We start from the raw sequence: 20,207 nt of genomic DNA, 5'->3' as shown, positions 1-20,207 counted from the left end.
AATTATAGTGCAGTTTGACCAAGCACAAAAAAGTAATAAGCTGGTGAATGTTCACGCAGAAAGCAGCGGTGTGCTCTAAATTTCATCTGGACGGTTTAGTAAGCAAGACCGTTGCTATAAAACACTCTGCTACTCGACATTGTTTAGACTGTTTACATTTTACAACATGAATTAACAAATAATTAATATTCAAATTTGAAATTATTTCGTATATATATTCTCTCCAAACAACGATTTTTATGTTGGATGTTTTTTTTTGTCACCCATACACTTTGCGATTCAATTGTATTTGCAGCAAAAAATTCCATTTTAAAAGCTATGCTTTAATTAAAAATTACAAAATGAATTGTAACAACAAACAGGTAGGATTTACATCACTGCACATTGTTTACAACAATTCTTCTAATTCATTTATGGATTGTTTGATTTAACGTCGTATTTCTGCCACTTTTGGCTAATCGCGACAATGGGGATGGAATAGTGATACGATGAAATGGCTAAAGACAAATACATATGGACAACACAAGCCTCACAGGGGATTAAACTGGCTGAGAGTCCAGACGCCAGAACCTCGTTGGCCTGCAATATTGCAGCTACCAGCATGTACTACGTGGAAGTAAAGTCGACACACACATCTCTAAATGTCTTACACAAACTCTCAACTAAATTAATCTTGTCGAATTTTCTGGTTACTAAACTCCATGACCTAACAGGCCTCCGAGGGCCAGGACCTGCCAGAAGGTTTTTCACTGGGTGATTAGCACGTTGAATCTCATTGCCCAATTGTTCTCATGTTAGGTCAGAACAAATTTTGAGGGCTCCCACCGGGAATTGAACCTTCGGGCCGTTCGCTCCATTTGGCTACGTGGGAGTCCGATTTTTCTAGATACTTTATAAATATCAATCTTAAGGTAAAAAATAAATAAAAAGGCAGGGGTAACTTTTGGAAATTTTGATTTTTTTTTCAAACATGAATCTCTCCTCTGGAGACAGTTATACGAGGGGGTGCTGAAAAGTTCGTAGCCCAACCCAGAAGGAGTGCACGTGGAATGATGAAACTAAACAGTTTTAAAGAACATATCTTGGTATGTACACACGCAAATTTTCATATTAATAAAGGAATCGGAATTGTGGTTTTCAGGCCCCGGAAGTGATCATGTGTGTCCAGCCAGCGATTTTCACAAACATCGAGATCAGAGCCGTCATCAAATTTTTGTTCCACCAAGGAAAGTCGTCAAAGCAAATTCATGAGGAAATCAGTGGAACACTACGGGACTCTCCTCCATCATATGCAGTTGTGAAGAAGTGGGTTGCACATTTTAAACATGGCGATTTTTCAACAGATGATGCTCCACGTGCAGGAAGATCAAAAACAGTGACTGTCCCCAAAATCGTGGATGAAATTCATGACCTTATTCTTGAAAATCGCAGAATCTCAGAAAAACGTGTGGCAGAGATTATGGGCATTTCTCGGGAACGCGTTGACACCATAATTCATAATGACTTGGACATGCGCAAGCTATCGGCAAAATGGGTTCCCAAAAATCTGTCAGCAGATCAAAAGCGTGAAAGAGTGAGGACATCAAGGGAAGTCATTGCCCATTTTGAACGCAATGCAGACCAATTTCTGTCACGAATATTAACCATGGATGAAACATGGTTGTACCACTACGATCATGAAACGAAACAACAGTCAATGGAGTGGCGGCAGTCAGGTTCCCCTCGCCCCAAGAAGTTCAAGATGCAGAAGTCGGCTGGAAAAGTTTTTGCAACATTCTTCTGGGATAAGGATGGAGTCGTACTCATAGACTACCTGCCCAAGGGTCAGACATTTAATGCAGATTATTACTCTGAATTACTCACAAAATTGAAAGACAAATTGAAAGTGCAACGCCGCGGAAAAATGAAAAAACGAATTCTGTTCCTGCAGGACATCGAGCACTGCAAACACAAGTGACATTGCATGATCTAGGGTTTCAATGTCTAGATCATCCCCCTTATTCCCCAAATCTAGCTCCGTCAGACTATTTCCTATTCCCCAATCTCAAACAACACTTGAAAGGACGACATTTTGGATCTGATAATGAGGTGATAAGCGCTACGGAACAGTGGTGTGTGGAACAACCTTCAGAATTTTTTTTCACTGGTCTGCAAAAATTGGAGCACCATGCAAGGAAGTGTATTGCACTTCGGGGGGAGTATGTAAAATAACTGTAAAATTTCATCATTCCACGTACACTCCTTTTGGGTTGGGCTACGAACTTTTCAGCACCCCCTCGTAATACTATTTTGAGTCAGTTTTTTTTTATGAGGGCTGAAACCTGATAGGCAAATACTTACTAAAGCAATATGCACTAGTTATTTACTGAAAGTGAAAAAATGCAAGCTTAACCAGGACCTGATCCCAAGTCTCTGGCATACATAGTGCAAACACATGAAACACTAATAACACTGGGGAACAGTGAAATTGCGGCACAGTGTTTGAGAGCTAATTTAGGGCAATTTCATGATGCTGAATAATGATATAATAATATATTTTCTGAATTGGCTCTAATTTATGAAATAAATGCAACTAAACCAAATGGCGGAAACATAAGATATACATATAAATGAACTTCCAACAACAATTTAATATTTCTTTTTGTGATTACAATCATTATTATAAAAATAAATGTATATAGGCCTATGATCAAAATAATTAAGAAAATATGTACACAATGAAGTAACAAACTATGTGAAACATTTTCTATACGATTTCCTGCTGTATTGCTTTTTAGCACAATCCCTCTGTAAGCTCCAACAGTAGTCGGCCATCACGTGGCGATCCCACCGTCCCTGGTACCTTTCTTCCATTATCCTTATATCCTGATGGAACCTTTCTCCCCATTCTTCACTAAAATCACCAACGTTCTCAGGGAATCTGTCAATGTGGCTATGTAGAAAATGCATCTTCACACTCATATTAGCTACCAATTTCTCAAAATTTTTCAACATATTTCCAACTATATCGGGGTACTTTTCTGCGCTGTGATTCCCCAAAACGTTTTTGACGACGGACACAATGCTCAGCCAGGCCTCAGATTCGATGTAAGACATGTAAGTTGTAAAATTGGCATCATTTATAAGTGTACGAATTTGTGGTCGTCCGTCAAAGATTCCTGCCTTCAATTTTTCAATCCTTAGTCCTGGAAAAGTGTGGCATATATATTTGAAACAATCACCACTTGTATTTAAGGCCTTGACAAACTGTTTTATCAACCCAAGTTTAATATGCAGTGGCGGAAGGATGATTTTGTCCCTATCTATCAGCGGTTCATGAATGATATTAGCTTTTCCCACTAATATTTTCCCTTGGGGGCCAAACTTTTATCGTCCAATGCTTTTCTCTAGCACGACTATCTCACAAACATAGGAAACAGGGATACTTTGTTTATCCACTTTGCTGTCCTAGTAAAAAATTCACCATCTTCAAATCCACACACACGAGCGACTTATGTAATTTTTTTCTAAAACCATTTTTATGTTTTGGTATTCTTCCTTAAGGTTTGTTGAGTGTCCGATATATTGCCTAGCAATGCTTCATAAGTTGCCTAGCAACAATTTACAAATAAATAAATAAGTTTCTTATGGGAATTTCAGCCCATTATAAATGTTGATATTACCGAGAAAAGCGTGGAGTAATTTTACCTCCTACATTTTCCATGGTGTGTTTATTTTTATAACTGGAGTCAATTCAACTGAACCAATCATACAATTGGCAATCACAGCTGTTTTGTATGCTGAAACTGTTATTAAACTTTATGCCGCAAAATAAAATCTTTTTTTTGTTCCCCAGTGTAATTGATGTCTCAAACTCTTGCATGAGGATCTCCTCAGGAATTAGAATCGCCTGGTATTACAACAGGTTGCAGGTTTAAGGGTTGTCAAAAATTCTCCATCAGAATGGTCACACAGATTAGCAGTTTCCAAGCAGAATTTTCAGTATAAACGGCATACAGTATATTACCGTTTTAAGATAATGTCACTAAAGACCGAATCACACGGAACTGGATATCCAGTTAGTTGGCGCTGAACTGGCTATCTGCCTGGATGTGATGGCTGCCTGCTTGACTGGTTTGGAGGAATATGACATGTTCTAATTACTACTGGCTTTCCTCAACTAGATTCTGTGGAACAGCCAATCAGAGCAAAGTTTGGTCATGTAAAGATAATCTGAGAGTTTGGAAAGGAGCGTTTCTTGTCTGTGGTTTCAGAGTGCTACATGTTTTTCTCTCTGTTTCTCGGGGAAAAAAGAAGTAGAGAGATTCGTGTTGTTTATTAATATTTAGATATTTATGCAAAGCGATGAGATCTGTACGTGACATATGATTAGCTGAAAATTAAAATCCTTATTATTACACGTGTATTTCTAGTCCATACTTTTCTTTCTTAATTTTTAAAAAAAAACACAAAGCAGTAATTCTCGTACATTCTTCAAATTGCTCGTCCATCTAGACTGTCTGCTCTGCGCAATGTCTTATGGGAACAAAAGTCTATTGACAAGTACGGTGATAAGTATCGTGAGGCGAAGAATGGGTAGTCAGTCCAGCGCCAAGTAGGGCATACCTATTGGAAATCCAGTTCCATGTGATGCGGGCTTAAGAACCTAAATGTCTGACAAGTAAAATAATATGTTTACACAGCTGTAAATTTCTTCATTATGACATTTCGATTTCAGCACTTTTCTAATTTGCTTTCATCAACAAGGAGCTGTGTTAGTCTAGTCTATAGGGTGTGTGACCACTGGCGTACGTATGATTTTTTTTTGGATGGGGCTGGAATTGTAAAGGTATTACAGGACTACATTCTGGAGGGGGGGGGGGTGTACAGCACAAAATATTTCGTAATTGTACTTTTTAACCTTAGTTTTAAAACTTATTTTAAGGGAAGTTTGCATTTACCACTTTGGATTTTCCAGAGTTATTTACTGTTTTCATCTGAAAATTCTGACTCTCTCAAAATTTCGGGGGGGGAGGCAGCCCCATAAGCCCCCATCTGCGTACGCCAGTGCGTCTGACTGTCATGCAGTAGCACCGGGTTCGATCCTAAGGCTAGGTGATCTAACCATCTTCAAATAAATTGTTAACTGGGGCAAGAATGATGGGTCAAGGCAGTTTGAGCATGGTGCTGATCACATCACCTCCAAAAATAGCTGAGATCGAGAATACGTGGACCTAGCCCCCCCCCCATATGTGCCTTTGTGGCAAAAGGAACTTTACCTTTCATCAACATTGTTGAAACTCAGCAGCACCCAAGATAAGGGGCTGAAACAGTGTGACAAAAAGAAATATAGTGCAAATGCAAATTCAAGTGTAATCTATGTAAAAACGTGGTTCAACAAGAAAAAAGGATAATCCAGTATAATACTTGCAAGCAATGGTGAATCCGAAAATGACACTTGGTTATGGTGAATTTAGGCCCTCAAATCTATTCTACGTCAGCGTTGTTTCATGCAGAATGTCCATAAGAGAAAGTACCTATTCCCCCACCTTCCACATCAGGTTACCAGTGTGTGGAAAGACGTGTAGCATGCACTGGTTGAAACTGTGGAAGTTTCACTTTAAATATCCACTGTGTGCTTGCTTGCTGCCCTTGTAAAGTGGCATGAACTAAACAACAGATGGCATTTTGTGTGGTAGAATAAGCAAAAACAACGGCGTCTGTCTTTACAGTTCCACATCAGTTTGGAAATAATCCATGTGATCAGAACTCCATTAAGCATTGGTGTACGAAATTCCTGGTAATAATCATAAGAACAACAACCTGTGGCACACATGGATGTCTGCAGGATTTTTTCCAGGGAGGGGCAAGGAAGGTATTTTTTTTTCCAGAGGGGGCAAACAAGTCACATTTTCTCCCAAAAGGGTGTAGTTCCCTAAAAAAAATTGCTTAAATTTGAATTTCAGGTGTTAATGTAATAATTAACACATATTATTGTGGCTACAATGAAATTATGTGTGTGAAATACATAATTTTGGGTTGACTATCATTTTCCAAGGGGGGGGGGGGGCATGGCCCACCTTCCAGGCACCCATGGTGGCATACCAGTCCATGAGGGCCAGGGCCTACCTATCGACTGCTGGCCCCACACCATTAAACCGGGTTACGCTACTCATTCGTAGCTTCCCAATTTCCTCATGATGGTGGATGGCCACAGATTGAAATCTTAGGAGAAAAGCCGTTACACTTTCCCCCAGCAGACTCAAACCTGCACGCATCCTGTAGCTGGAGCCGAAAGCATGATGCCTTAGACCGCATAGCCACAGTGTGGAACAGGAAAGCTACCTATGCAAAGGCAAAACTTCTAGTCACTGTTACAGGAGACATGCTGATTCGAGTATAGGAAGAAATGGACCATTCACTACACATCTGTCACATTACGAAGGGTGTACATATTGAGTAAAAAACTTGGAAAGATTATGTAAGTTTTGTAATATTAGCAACTCTTGTACCACCTCATGAGACAATTTTTTTTTCTTGAAAAGTGTACATTCTTTTATAGACATAGTGTATATAGGGCCAAGTACTATGAACAAGAACCAAGTTGGCTTCTGTGGCCTAAATATTAGAGTAGATAGGAGTCTCGGGTTCCAACCCCAGGTAGGTATGGATGTTAACAGTTTTCGTTCATTGTTAATTTTGCCATAATTGATCCCATTGTGATAAAATTAACAGTATTAATTTTGCACCCCCCCAAAAAAAGTTTCACAAAAACCTCTTGTTGAACCTTACAAATGTGCAACGAAAAACAATACTGAATACTTGCATTGAACTAGGCATCTCCCCCTTGGATTTGCACCTGCTCGCAAGTAAAAAATATCCACCTTTTTACAATTTTGACTTAGGAGGTTTCAAAGGATTAGGTCGGGATATTAAAAATAAAAACAAAGCATTGCAAAAAAAAGTGTTAACTGTTTTTTTTTCCATCTTAAACAAAATAGTTATTTCAAATTAAAGGGTCTTCCATGTACAATTGCTTTCTTTTGACATGAAACATGTCATGGTGGTTTAACAATTATTGACACAACATGTGTGAGAAATATTCTTAGTTAACAACAATTGATTATGATACTTACAATTTTTCACTAGAGCAACAAAGTTCTGCAACTGATATGCACCATTGCATCTGATTTACAGATAAATAATCCTCTCATGCTCTTTGTGTACTTCCCAGCCACGTAGGTAGTACCCCAGTAGTTAACACATACACACATTAATTCCTTTACAGCAGATAAAAAAGCTACACACGCGCGCACACACACACACTCAACACACCACTGTTATTCAGATCCATATATTATTTCCTGGTAAATACAACTAGCAAAGCGTACGTTCAGTCTATTAACAAGGAATGTAGTGATAAACTTAGGCACTGTAAAAACATTACATATGATCACATGTTAATTAGATGAGTCCAAAGACTGCATTAGTATATGAAGTTCCCGAAATGTATGCCCCAACTTGCCCTGCATAGTCTGGCGCTTGAGTAGGAACGCACGTATTGATAAAAGGTGGTTATAGCACTTTATACACTTGTTATATCTGAAAGAAAGAAAAACAAAGTTTGTTTATATTCATGGGATTGAGATTTTTACTTTTGTACAAAGTAATAAAACTTCTGTGAAGAAATATATTAACTGCCTATCGATTACTGTGACTTACTGCCCCATTCATAATGTATTCAGAAATCTTATGAGATTCTCCACAATAATCAAAGTGTAGGGTAAAATCAGGTAGCCCCGGACATCGGGTACCATCGGACAGTATGAGTTCCGAAACTGCGGTATGAGCTAGCAATACTGTATCAGCAGAAAAATAAAGGACTTTGTTCTACCCTGCACGTGCAAGTAGTAGGAGTTGGTCGGTGAAGAATAGCGGACGTACTGCAAGCCGCTCTGTTTCTGCGTATGCGGTGTTCGTCCCGAAGTAACTTAAGGAAGGTCATTGCTATTATAAAGGTAAGTAAATGAAACACAAATAGTTGTCAGTGTACTGGTTAGGGTTTGAACAAATCGTGTGTGAAACCGCAAGTATATATTTGACTGTGTGATAGTATGAGGCATGTTATTGTCGAATGGTACGTGTCGGGTAGCGCCGGACAGGCAATTGGAGGGTAACACCGGACAAAATGTAGCAGTTCTTGACACTGTGTGATAGCGTTCCAGTTCTGCTACTTGTTGACGGACATTGCAGGTATAAGGATTTGAAAGTGATCCAATATGCGAGGGATCACAGTATTCATATGCTCAGTACTCCTCCACATACCACGCACAAGACTCAGTCCCTTGACAGGTCTTTTATGAAACCGTTTAAAGGAGCATACAATGAAGCTTGTTCGATGTGGATGCGCAAGAATGCTGGAGTAAAGATAACCGTTTATGATGTAGCACACCTTGTTGCAGAGGCATACCGTAAGGTGTGTCGCATGGACATTGCTCTCAATGGATTTTCGTGCACTGGAATATATCCAATCAACCGTAATATATTCACAGACATTGACTACCTGCCCGCAAACGTGACTCGCGTTGAAAGATGTTACACTCCGCAAACCTGTGAAGACCCAGAACCTTCAACTTCAGCAGCGGTGGAGGCAACGAGGGCTGCTTCTTCTCCGTCGTCTGCAGTGGATCCACGTTCTCTACAAGTCACCGAGGAACCTGAATCTCCTCGTCCATCAACTAGCAAAGGGCTCTCCATTATTGAAAAGTTATCACCATTACCAGAAAATCGTAAGGGACGTTTAGCGTCACGAACAAGAAGAACTGCAGTGAGCGAGATACTAACATCTTCACCATATAAGAAGCAACTTGAAAGAAAGGTGACCTCAACACATGTACTAGCAAAGAAAGGACGCAAATGGGCCACGATCAGCTTGCTTGTGACAATAACAAAGAGGACATACGACCAGACGAACAGGAAAGCACAACTGAATGCATCATTTGCGGTGAAACGTTCAATGAAGGCTGGGTTCAGTGTCAATCCTACGATGGCTGGGCCCATGACTGCTGCACCGATATCGAATCAACTGATATCCATTACACACTGTGATCACTGTAAACTTCGTGGATAGGTGTTCTTATTGTTCCTTCCAAGTGTAGAATATGATTTTTTTCAATTATCTTAAGTGTCCGGTGGTACCCGCCAATATGTGAAAATATGTAAAATGTAGCGATCTGTATTGTCATTTGTTTATGTACTTCTTTTTGCATTTCTTTCGATAACTTTGCTTTGTCAATAAAGATCACATTCCAAATAAATATTTCAGGCTTGTTTTAAAACAATTTTGCATCTTCTTACCAAGAAGCACATCACTGTGTGAACATGTCCGGGGCTACCCCATTTTCCCCTATACTAACAGTTTACTATATAACCAAACATTTACAAAGAAAATGAAAAACTGATACTAAATGAACTAACTGAACATCAACACAAGTGGCACCTGCTCAACTAGCCCCACGGACTAAATATTTCGCACATTACCACTGCTACATTCTAGATAAATTATATAAAATATTATAGCAATATTTTATATAATATAACAATAAATGAAATCTTCAAATAATTATGATTCCTACAAAGAGAAGAACTTATTTCATAATTACACAAAAAATATTATGAATTCTGTAGTCTAAACACAAACAAATAAAAATTCAAATTGAAAGGTTAGCATAAAAAGGGTGTCAGTCAGAAAACAGTTTGGTGGAAATCAATGAAAACTATTTACACCCTGCATCTCTTATTGAAATAAAGTAACATTCACGTATATTGTAGGCAAATATACATGAATATTGCCATATAAAGATGTACGGGTTCAGACAGTTTTCATTGATTATCTCCAAAGGATGGTTTCTGAGTCACACCCTTCTTCCAGCTTACGCTTCAATTGTAATCGCACAGTTTGTGCTTCTAAATGAACTAGAAAATGCAAAGAACCTATTTGAAAGAGAAAAAAAAGAAGACTTACCTTTCTTCTCGAGAAATATCTACACCTACTGTTTGAATTGGTGCTGCAATATTAGTTTTGATTACTGGAGCAAAATTCCGAAGAATAAGGCGCAAAGAATTGCACCCTACTGTCATGTACCTGCAAGATAAATTTGATCGTTATATTATGCAGAAACATATATGCTGCGGGTGTTTCAACTCAAGCATTAATATTGCTGACAGGTGGAATGATAGAAGATTCAGAAAATTCAAAAAGTTCTGAGCAAAGAAATTATGGAAGACATACATTGCTTTCTCAAAATTCAACACTGGCGAGAGAGAACAATACCAAAAACGTTTGATAAACTAAAGTTCAATATCAAAGTCCTTTCAAATTTCGTATAATGAATCCAATGTTATCAAACTAGTAGTGCATTATTTGATTTTACTGACCTCCTACTGAGCGGTTAATAACAGTAGTTTGTCAGCTTGCTCGTCAAGATGCTATGCAAGCAGCAAGCCTTTCAGTGTTATTGCACTATCACATCACACTCTTCTCCAGAGTATAACACTAATATATTTAATTGGTTATATAGTAAACTGTTAGTTGTTTGTGAATGTTCATAAAAAAAATGAAATATATTGACTTATAGGTGTGGCGAGGTACCGAACAGTAATTGCAAGGTGAGTGGAGACATAAAAAAAGCAATAATAAATTCGATACTTGTGATGGGCATAATTTATGGGGGAGGGTGGAGGGGAGGATTATGGCTTCTTTCTTCTCTAATCATGTATGCTACTTCCTTTTCGGAACCCTAGCGCAAAAGGAGGGATGTGTAAGAGTGTAACATCCAGTGGTTATTTCTCAACGTTACACGAAATGTCTGAAAATGAACACTACATACGACAAGTGTTACCATAATCATCTCTGCATTCTTGGAAAGGCCATTTGAAACACATAAATAAAATACCTACTTTATGTTTTAGGTAACTCACACGACAACATTACCTAATGTCTGAGCTTGTTTCTTTAAAGTCCGCTTTATGCATAGAAGGGCCAAACGGGACTGAGCCTATAGTTTAAAGTTGGATCCGAATTACTATGTGCCTCCACCGAGTACCGAACCAAGGATGCCTTGACTACAAGGCGACGACGTTACCACTACACCACCGGGAGGCCCCATTACCTGCTGTCAAAAGATGGTGCCGGCCCCCGTGCAGGATTGGTTAGAAAATCGCGCTACGACGCCAGGGGTTCCGGGTTCGAATCTTGGCCTGGGCATGGATCTATGTGAGTGTCCATTCATCAATTTCATCATATCTGCACTCATCACCATCTTCGCAAATTAGCCAAAAGTGGCAGAAAAGCGAAGTAAAATAAAGCAAATCAATCAATCAATCAAAAGTTGGCTCTAACACAACTTGAGGCTCAGATAGGCTAACTGGGGCTGGAGTTGCAGTTTAAAGTGAGATCCGAACTATTGGGCAATGTAGGCTACGCCTACCGGGGTTCGAATCCGGAACCCCTTGAACACAAAACGACGGTATTACACCTACGCCATCGGTACTGGCGGACGCAGAGGGGGGCTGATGGGGATACAGCTCCTCAGAAATTTTGAGAAAATAAACATTTTCAAATAAAATCAGTGATGAATTCTGGAAAAACCAGAGTGGTAAATCCAAACACTCCGTAAAATGATCCCAGATTGCTATTTCTGATAGTGGAAAGTTCTAAAAATACGACATATCTTAATATGTATGCAGCCCCCTCTAAAAACCAGCTGTGTATTATCCACCTTTATAATTCCAGCACCTCCCGAAAAAACAACCTGCGTACGCCAGTGGCCATCGAGGAGGCCTCCCTGATATTCTTCTTAAGCCCTCAGGGTCCCAAAGGAAAATAAAAAGTCTGTTCACCGTGCGACGTGCTTTTTCCTTTTCTGTCGAATAGTAACCTAAACAGATTTATCTGGAATTTTCTATCCACGGAGTGGGGGGTGTACTTTCAATGCAATGGTACGTTTGGCGGCAACATGGCCATAATTTGGACGTTTGTGAATAAAGTAGAGGGTGTCAGGAGGGTGTGAATAAATCACTGCACTGAAACACTGTCGTTACAACAGGGTGCAACAACGGATTTGGGCATTTTCGCAAAAGGACGTCGGTTCACGTGGATGTTCATCCGAGTTCGACACAATGGAGCGTGTAATTGATGTGCAACTACCATGTCCCTTAAAACGGTTTGCGACGCGTACACAGAACGTGCATGCATGCAATTCACACTAATCGTCAACGCAAGCGTATTTAGCATTTCAAGTCTAGATCTGGCAATCAAGAGTTTTGAAATACGGCTCCTTACGCAGACATGAAGTGTGTGCGCTCGCACACAATGCAAGCGGGAATAATAGAGATGACAGGTTGGAAGGACCGGGGTGGCGCTGAGAGAGCGTCGCGTCGCTGCAGGGTGTCGAGAGACCACACGGAACGAGCGAGACGCGACCGAGTTCTCGCCTCGGTTGAATAATGGCCGAGGCCAAGGCGGGCCAATTTGGAACCCGATTCCCCGCTAATTCCGTAACCCTTCCCTTCCGAAAAGACGACAATTAGCTCGGAGGCTGGCCGGCTTCCATCTGTGCCTCGCAGCTGCGGCCGCACGCGCTCGAGGCAACCATTGTCCGCTCCTTCGCCCCGGCAAGATGGTCTCGCTCGCCTCCTTCGCGACATCTAGAGCTGATCGATAGCAGCGCTTCTGGCGTCACGGTTCGCCCCTTCCAGAGGTGGTGCTTTATAAAACAAATGCATCCCTTTTTTAGGCTGTCCATATGGCCAGGCACGTATCTAGAAATATATTTGGGGAGAAGTCTATTCATAATAATATACAAATTAATATTCTATTGCTGGTATTACACGCATAGGTATAAAGACGGTGCAATAATTAATATTTAACCGGGGTTAGAAAAATACAGGGCACCCGGTCGGCATGGCGTGTGAAAATTTTTACCGGGCGCCTGAATTTTTAAATTTTTCGAGGTCGATTACGGAAATTTCCATTATCTTTTTATTTTAAAAAAATATATCGAGTACAGCATGTTTTTTTTAATGTTTGTGTGTTTTCTGTTCCACGTGTACCATTAAATTAGAATAATAAACATGCAATTATAATTTTTTCACTGTTGCTAGCCGAATTTTAAAATCTGAAGCGATATACGTGTGTATATATATATATATAAAACATCCATAACAAATATCAGGATAATTATTCGGTGGCGGAGTGGTTAGCACAGCGCGCTATGACACCAGAAGTCCTAGGCATGGGTATTCTTTGTCACTTCATCAATTTCATCATAAAATCACTCATCCTCATCGTCGCGATTAGCCAAAAGTGGCAGAAAAACGACACTAAATGACAAAAACAATAAAAAATAAGAATTACTGAAATGACCAATAGCTATCTATTAAATATATTTTTTTCTCTTTGGCTAACCCTTCAATGCATTCTCTGGGATAGGTGTACCCTCACATGGAGGATCATTCGACATGTGCCAACTGGCACAACTGTCACATTAGGGATCTTTATCGGTATAGCTTCGCTGAAAAAAAAAAAAAAAAGAATGGAATTCCCGCTGTACTTGTTTCGGCAACCACCTTCCTATAATTACCAAGTGCTGTTCCAGGCCGGGGCCAGCTTTTTAACAAAATCCCTTTCCAGCTAACAAGGAGAAGGAAAAAACACTTTTTAAGACACGGAACCACGCACGGCTTCGCTGCCCTTTCATTTCTTCCTCCTTCCCGAACGAATTACGACACAGCGACGTTTTAAAACGGACTTGGAAGACAGTGGGAATCAGCAGAAAGCAACAAAAGAAGATACTTCTTCGAGGGGGAGGAGGGTATATTCTACAAACTCCCAGACAAAAAACCATTAGCGGAGCTCTTTCCTTCTATTAGATTCGAATGAGAAGAAACCTTGTGCCTGTTTGAAGTTACGCTGGATCCGCGCCGACAAAGATCTGCCGGGTAGTTAATGATAGGGTACGTAATACCCAACGACAGGGTCGCCTGAAATGTCCCTGCTGAACCCCACGCGATGCTATCTCTATATAAGCGCCCGAGTGAAACGCTTTGCTTCGTACAACACCGAGGAAGGACTGGAAAGGGGGAGGGGGCTAAGGCAATTTCACAGCATTTCGTGCTAGAAAGAGAATCCTATTTTTGCTTGGAGAAAATATGGGCTTAAAAGCAAATGAAACGTGATTCTGTAGCCGAGGACAGTCTCCTTTGGCATGAATTATTGCTTTACGTGATTAATTTCAAATACGTCTAAATTATAGACGCGTATAGAGTTGTGCGACAGATACATCACGACATTTTCAAAATATGGTGTGTCTGATGCGTTTATGACAGACATAAAATATGAACTATTGATGTTCCTGCATGAACGATCCTGTGAGTTCTATTGTCTAAACCAGGCGTGGCCAATACACAGTACACCAGGCTTCATTTCTTATGTGCAGTCTTGAATGTGCTATAGTCTACCTTCAAGTATTTCAAATCAGTCAAATCTCCCCTCCAAAAGGTTGCTTGAAAATGTGTATTTATGTATGTGTATAGTCCACATATACAGTTTGGAAGAGACGAATAATTTTAAATTTGAAAGCTGTGTTTCATGGGCAGTCGGAAACAAGCAGAACGAACGAGGGACAAATTTTGAAAGCACCTAGAGGCCTTTAAGGAAAACTACTTTTCTTAGATTCTCTAAAAGTAATCTGAGGACTCGGTACCGTCACTATTACACAAGAAAATGATATACAAGGAGAAGGACCGATATCTGGATGTACGACGGTATTTGTTCCGATTTTCGGAAACTCAACAAAATTTCAATCCTCAATACTTGCTTCTTGGTCCGTTTTTTCACATGGAAAAATAAGCGATGATAAAGAATGACGTAACCGAAGAATGAAAGCAAAAACAACTGGAGGTGGCAGTCACCTATTAGGAGGGCTAGACATTTGATATAAAATTGAATAGTAGAAATGATAATAAAGTAACAATTATGAATAATAAAATTATTTTGTTAACATTATTAATATATCCTTGGAAAGACTCTTCTACCCGACAGACCAGAAAAGTAAAAATAATATCCGGTAAAACTGTTTTTCTTTATTTTACACACTTAGTACCGCTAATACTGGGTGAGTCTTTTAAAAGAGGCCCCGTGGAGAATGCGCTCCTTGCATGTAGGCAACCTTGTACACCGAAGAGAAGAGCGGGTTAGAGAAATGTCCAGGATATCGGTGCCAAGCATATTCCACAACATGACATGACATATCCTGGACTGTTCTCTGCTCCGCTCTTCTCTTCGGTGTTCCAGGGTTGCCTACAAGCAAGGAGCACATTTTCCACGGGGCCTCTTTTAAAAGACTCACCCAGTATATCGAAGTGCATAGTTAATCTATTGTTATTGACTTTCCACGCCTCGTTTTAGAAAAAAACTCGAAAAGTTGCGGAGACAAATTTTAAATAAAAATTTCATTTTTGGAATTTTGAAAACCTGTGAAAAACCTTATTCGTTGGAATAAGTGGTTCAAAATGAAAATATTAAGTTCTGATCTGGTTTCTGCATTTTACACTAATTTTTTCTTTGGTTATTTTGCTGGAATACACCTTAAATGAACTGCATTTCTGTCATTGACTATCAAAATAATTTTCAAACTTTTTTCTAATTTTCAGTGGGAAGGTCGACTGACTGGTTTGAATAAATAAATGAGTTCACACTTTGGTTCGTCGGCAGGTATGGCCATTTTGCACCCTTCAATGTATACGGGGTGGAATCCCCTCATATACAATCCATACCTGAGGGTTAAAAAAGGGGTGTAAAAAGCCTCTTGAGATAGGTTAAAAGTGTAGGTTGTAAATGGACCTGCAGAGGACACACACGACACATTAATAAGTAAGAACATACTAAACAACTTCCTCAGAGACGTTGAAAAAGACCCAGTCTTCTCACAAAGCTAAAAACATTTGCTAAAACACTGTCATCGTCTCCCAGCACGGATAATAAATCGCTGGGAAGGTTAAAACTCTGTATGAAGAAATTAAAATCGGCACATTCAAGAAAGAAATGCCGAGACATGACACAGCGGAGGGTCCAGCGCTTGGAGCACATGACGATGCGAGAGACGGCTGTGTCCAATTCGAAGCCGAGTTAAAATGACCTCTTCTCGACGGGAGGGACGGTACGACGAACACCGTCCACCAATGGTGAACTTGATAACGCGAAGCTTCTTCCCCGTTACCTTATCCCACTCTTTCTGCCTCATGTCAAGAAGGGGGCACCGAAAAACCTAGCTGGCGGAAGGTGCAACAAAAACATTGACGTCTGCATCAGCAGACTTGGCGGCAGTATCGGCTGCTTCGTTCCCCTTGACCCCCCCCTCCCCTTCGCGATGTTCATGATCGAAAGAGAAGGCACAGAAATATCAGATGATTGTCCTGGGAAGTTGTACGCTCGCTTCCATAGGAAGGTGGCTACAATTTCCGTTAACGCCGTGTTTGTTCTTTACGTTACTCGCAACGATCAGGGCAGTGGCGCATGAACGTTTTTTATTTGGGGGGGGGGGTACAAAATTCAGCCTCCCATATATATATATATATATATATACACATACACACACCTACTATTACTATACCTAGCAGGCACGTATGTAGAAATATATTTCGGGGGTCCAACAAAGTGTCGCAATAATAATAATAATAATACATAATAATAATTAGAATAATTATATTAAATTAAATTAAAATATTATTTAAATATGTAAATTAATTAATGTTGCATTGTTATTATTACATGAATAGGTAAGAGATAGTAAAATAATAGATATACAGAACAGCACGTACTCATTATCTAGCGTTCGTGTAGTTAAGATCGCCAAGATTTGCATAAAAACAACTGCTCTGGCAAGGATTTAATGTCAAATAGAAAAATAATTGAACATTTATTGAATAACAAAAAAGGAGTTAGATCCAATTAACGAAAAGTAAAGTTGATCAATATTTTATGGATATTATCATTAGTACTGTGCATAAATATTTGGAACCCTTCAAAGCCGTATGAGCCAATTTCCTTGCCTTCCAATAAGTTCATCGGAAATAATCATCGATTATACATCTAATGCTAAACAATTATATTTTGATTATTTACTTTTACTACTTGGTAAGTCTTTCGGGGGGTGGGTCCGAACCCCTTGGACACCCCCAAAATACATCCCTGATACCTAGGTATAATGTGAAGCCATGGGAAACATTCTATTTTAGAACAACACACACGAATGTCCTGTTATTTAATGCAAAATTTGCATAAATATATTATTTCTTTGTTTTTCTTAGAATTTATGTTTGTTTTTTTAAATAAATTTTAAAACCTGATCACAATTCTGAAACATATAAAGCTCTGGACCTCGTTCTGGGCTTATTTGGATTTAACGGAACGGAAAATCAGGAGTTTGAAATGTGAAAATTGCGAACAAAGATACATATATTCATTTTAATGCAGGTTGAGATTAAAGGGGGTGAGGAGGATCTTGAGCCACCCCAACCAGGAATAATCATCTCCCACCCACTGGATATAGAAACCACATTATTGAATATATATCATACTTTTAGAGTTCCACTTCACTTCAGTTCATTCTAATATTAAAGTCCCATAACTACGCATAAAAATATCTTTAAACAATTTATGGCAGATGTGTACTACATCCAATGCCCTTTAGAAGCCATGTATTTCGTATTTTCTCAAACATCTATAGGGCGTTGTATTAAAAAAGAAAAAAAACAGTTGAGATGGTTCCCGATCAACTCGTAAGAAGTCTAACTTTGAAATATTTGTGAAAAATTTGCCAAAGCATTTATTTGTTATATATTTAGCTGTACCTAATGACACTATTCAAGCACTGAAAGTACTATCATTACATATACAAAACCTAAATCCTTCAGATCTCGGAGAAAGCAAGGAAAGCCATACGCTCAAAAGTTTTTTTTCTTTCAATCAATCTTTGGTGGACAATATGAAAAGCCGGCCAAGGCTTCTTTTCGTATGGAGTGGTATTAAATGCAGATACATGCGTGTGTGTTTTAGGGTGACATGTCAATTTCTAGTTTATGTGAAAAGGTAAACTTTAAAGTAAACAAAAGCATGCACGTCACAGTTAAAGATTTTTGAATCTACAATGAAAATCCAAAACACATTCTGGCCTAGTGTTGCCCACGAGACGAGACTTTGGCCTGTCTCGTCTCGTGGAAATGCTGTCTCGTCTCGAAAATATTCGTTTGTCTCGGGACACATGATCAATCTCGTCTAGTCTCGAATTTTTAAAAGCCTGTCCCGTCTCGTCCCGTGGGCAACACTATTCCCGCCTCGCCGGCCTCCGTGGCGGAAGGGTTAGCATAGCGCGCTAAGACGTGCATGGATGTTATTTGTGAGTGTCCATCAATTCCATCATATCATCACTCATCCTCATCTTCGCGATTAGCTAAAAGTGGCCGAAATGCGAAGTAAAATAAACCAAATATATCAATCAAACATTCCCATCTCACTCAATGACCTTGTGAATCCAATTCAAAATCTACCAATAGAACCTGCAGTGTCTCACTTTATCTCGTGCATTCATCTGACTAATGAAATTTTCTTACAGTTTGACTTTAGGATTTAACTTAAAATGGCGTTGTGTTTGTGTTGCATTCGATACCAAAATCAGATTTTAAGCAATTAATGTCCAATTATATTATTAGTATACCTAATACATAGGTAAAAATAAGTCCCCCTCTGATAAAATCGCAGATTGCACCCTGTTTAAATGTCTAGGAAAAAATAATTTCACCTAGGAATGATATCCCGATGCGATGAGTCTAGAATTGTCACAGCCTCATCTAGTCTCATGTGTGGTGAGGTCCTTCTCGTTCTTGTTTGTGTTTATTTTTGTTTCGCTTTCCACTCTGAAGTTATTAAAACACATTCTAGATCCATTTCATGCTCGGATAGCATAGGGACTCTATTTTATAAAAAATCTCTTAATACAGTATATAGGTTTCAGTATAGCTAGTTTTCCGAACACCCTCTTACAAAGTTATGAAAAATATGGATGAGGTACAGTAGTAGTACATTGTACCCCCCAAGTTGGTCTGTCGTGTCTCGTCTCGTTCGGTAAGTATTTCGTTTCGGAAAATTCCATTTTAAATATTCAAAAGAAAGTTGGGTCAGTCATACACTCTTCAGATGAAGATTTGTATCTTACCTTCGAATCGACGCGACCACCTCTTTAGAAAAGTGTACCCCCCCTTACGCAAAGGAGCATTCGTCTGCAGCGTAATTTTCTGAGAGCAAATCTGATTCCATCGTTCCACACACATTTTAAACAATTTTCATCTCCTTAAAGATGTTTTCAAGAACATAGGTCAATGAACTAACTAGTAGCAAGCACAATGTAGTAGAATCAGTTTACAATGGTTTGAATTTCTGTGGTAAGGAAGATAATGCTTATAAGTTATAAAAAATATTCACTTTTTTATTGGGCGAATTTAAAATAGGTTCCTTTAACAGTAGCACCTTGCGTCTGCTGTCAAATTACCAAAGGGGGCGGGGACACAGGGGGTACAACTCGATTTACGGATTTAGGGGGTACAGTACCCCCTTCAAAAATTTGAGGGGGTACAATGTACCCCTGTACCCCCCGTTCCTGCGCCACTGGATCAGGGTGACAGATGATTAGATAAAAGAACAACCAAAAAGAAAAGCCAAATCCTTTTGCAGAACTCGAATGCTGGATCTGGGTGGCAATGGCAATATCATTATCGAACGATCGACGATCTTGATACACTCTGTAGAAAAAAAAAGTACAAACTTTTAAACGTGGAGAAGATTTAAGAGATAACACAGGCAATGACTGGAAAAATCAAAACAGTCGATTGCAAAGAAGCAACAAAGAGCACGTGCCAATTCATTCTTTCCGCTGTTATCACAATGGTTGGCAAGTGATGGGTAAACAGATAGCCGAAGTGGCAACAACGCTGATAGTATCTGTTGGCACCATTTTACACTACGGCAAGCGAAACGTAAACGACACGATATTAGCTGGGAAAACGAATCTCGACCTCGCGCACCAGATGGTGGAGCGCCTCACCTCCCATCTGGTGAGCGAATGCTGCAAGTGAAACAGTGGGAGGGGCGGAACTTGACGTGATAATCGCGG

At 39.5% G+C, this 20,207-nt stretch overlaps 2 protein-coding genes across 4 annotated transcripts in view; one reads left to right on the top strand and one right to left on the bottom strand.

Moving 5' to 3' along the window:
- Positions 1–1,156: 1,156 nt before the first annotated feature.
- LOC146001790 (histone-lysine N-methyltransferase SETMAR-like) lies at positions 1,157–1,957 on the top strand. Its single transcript, XM_083139512.1, has one exon. It carries the CDS (start codon positions 1,157–1,159, stop codon positions 1,955–1,957), a length of 801 nt encoding a protein of 266 aa, XP_082995638.1.
- Positions 1,958–6,931: 4,974 nt separating this feature from the next.
- Positions 6,932–20,207, bottom strand: part of kat80 (katanin p80) — a 92,000-nt gene continuing 78,724 nt past the window's right edge. For all 3 annotated transcript variants that reach the window (XM_083139096.1, XM_083139097.1, XM_083139098.1), the window contains 2 exons: positions 10,004–10,123; positions 6,932–7,581 (listed from right to left, as the gene is read on the bottom strand). In XM_083139096.1, coding sequence (XP_082995222.1) covers positions 7,440–7,581; positions 10,004–10,123 — 262 coding nt within the window. In that variant the 3' untranslated portion in view covers positions 6,932–7,439. The remainder of the gene's footprint in view (positions 7,582–10,003; positions 10,124–20,207) is intronic.

This window comes from Lepisma saccharinum, chromosome 17, assembly GCF_977018435.1.
Source record: "Lepisma saccharinum chromosome 17, izLepSacc3.1, whole genome shotgun sequence".
NCBI classification, from domain to species: Eukaryota; Metazoa; Arthropoda; class Insecta; order Zygentoma; family Lepismatidae; genus Lepisma; species Lepisma saccharinum.
The sequence above is the reverse complement of the archived record's forward strand: the minus strand, read 5'-3'. Positions and strand labels throughout refer to the sequence as shown.

What these genes read in the sequence shown, in the direction of transcription:
- LOC146001790 (XM_083139512.1), top strand. Translation starts at nt 1,157, where the DNA reads ATGTGTGTCCAGCCAGCGATTTTCACAAACATCGAGATCAGAGCCGTC.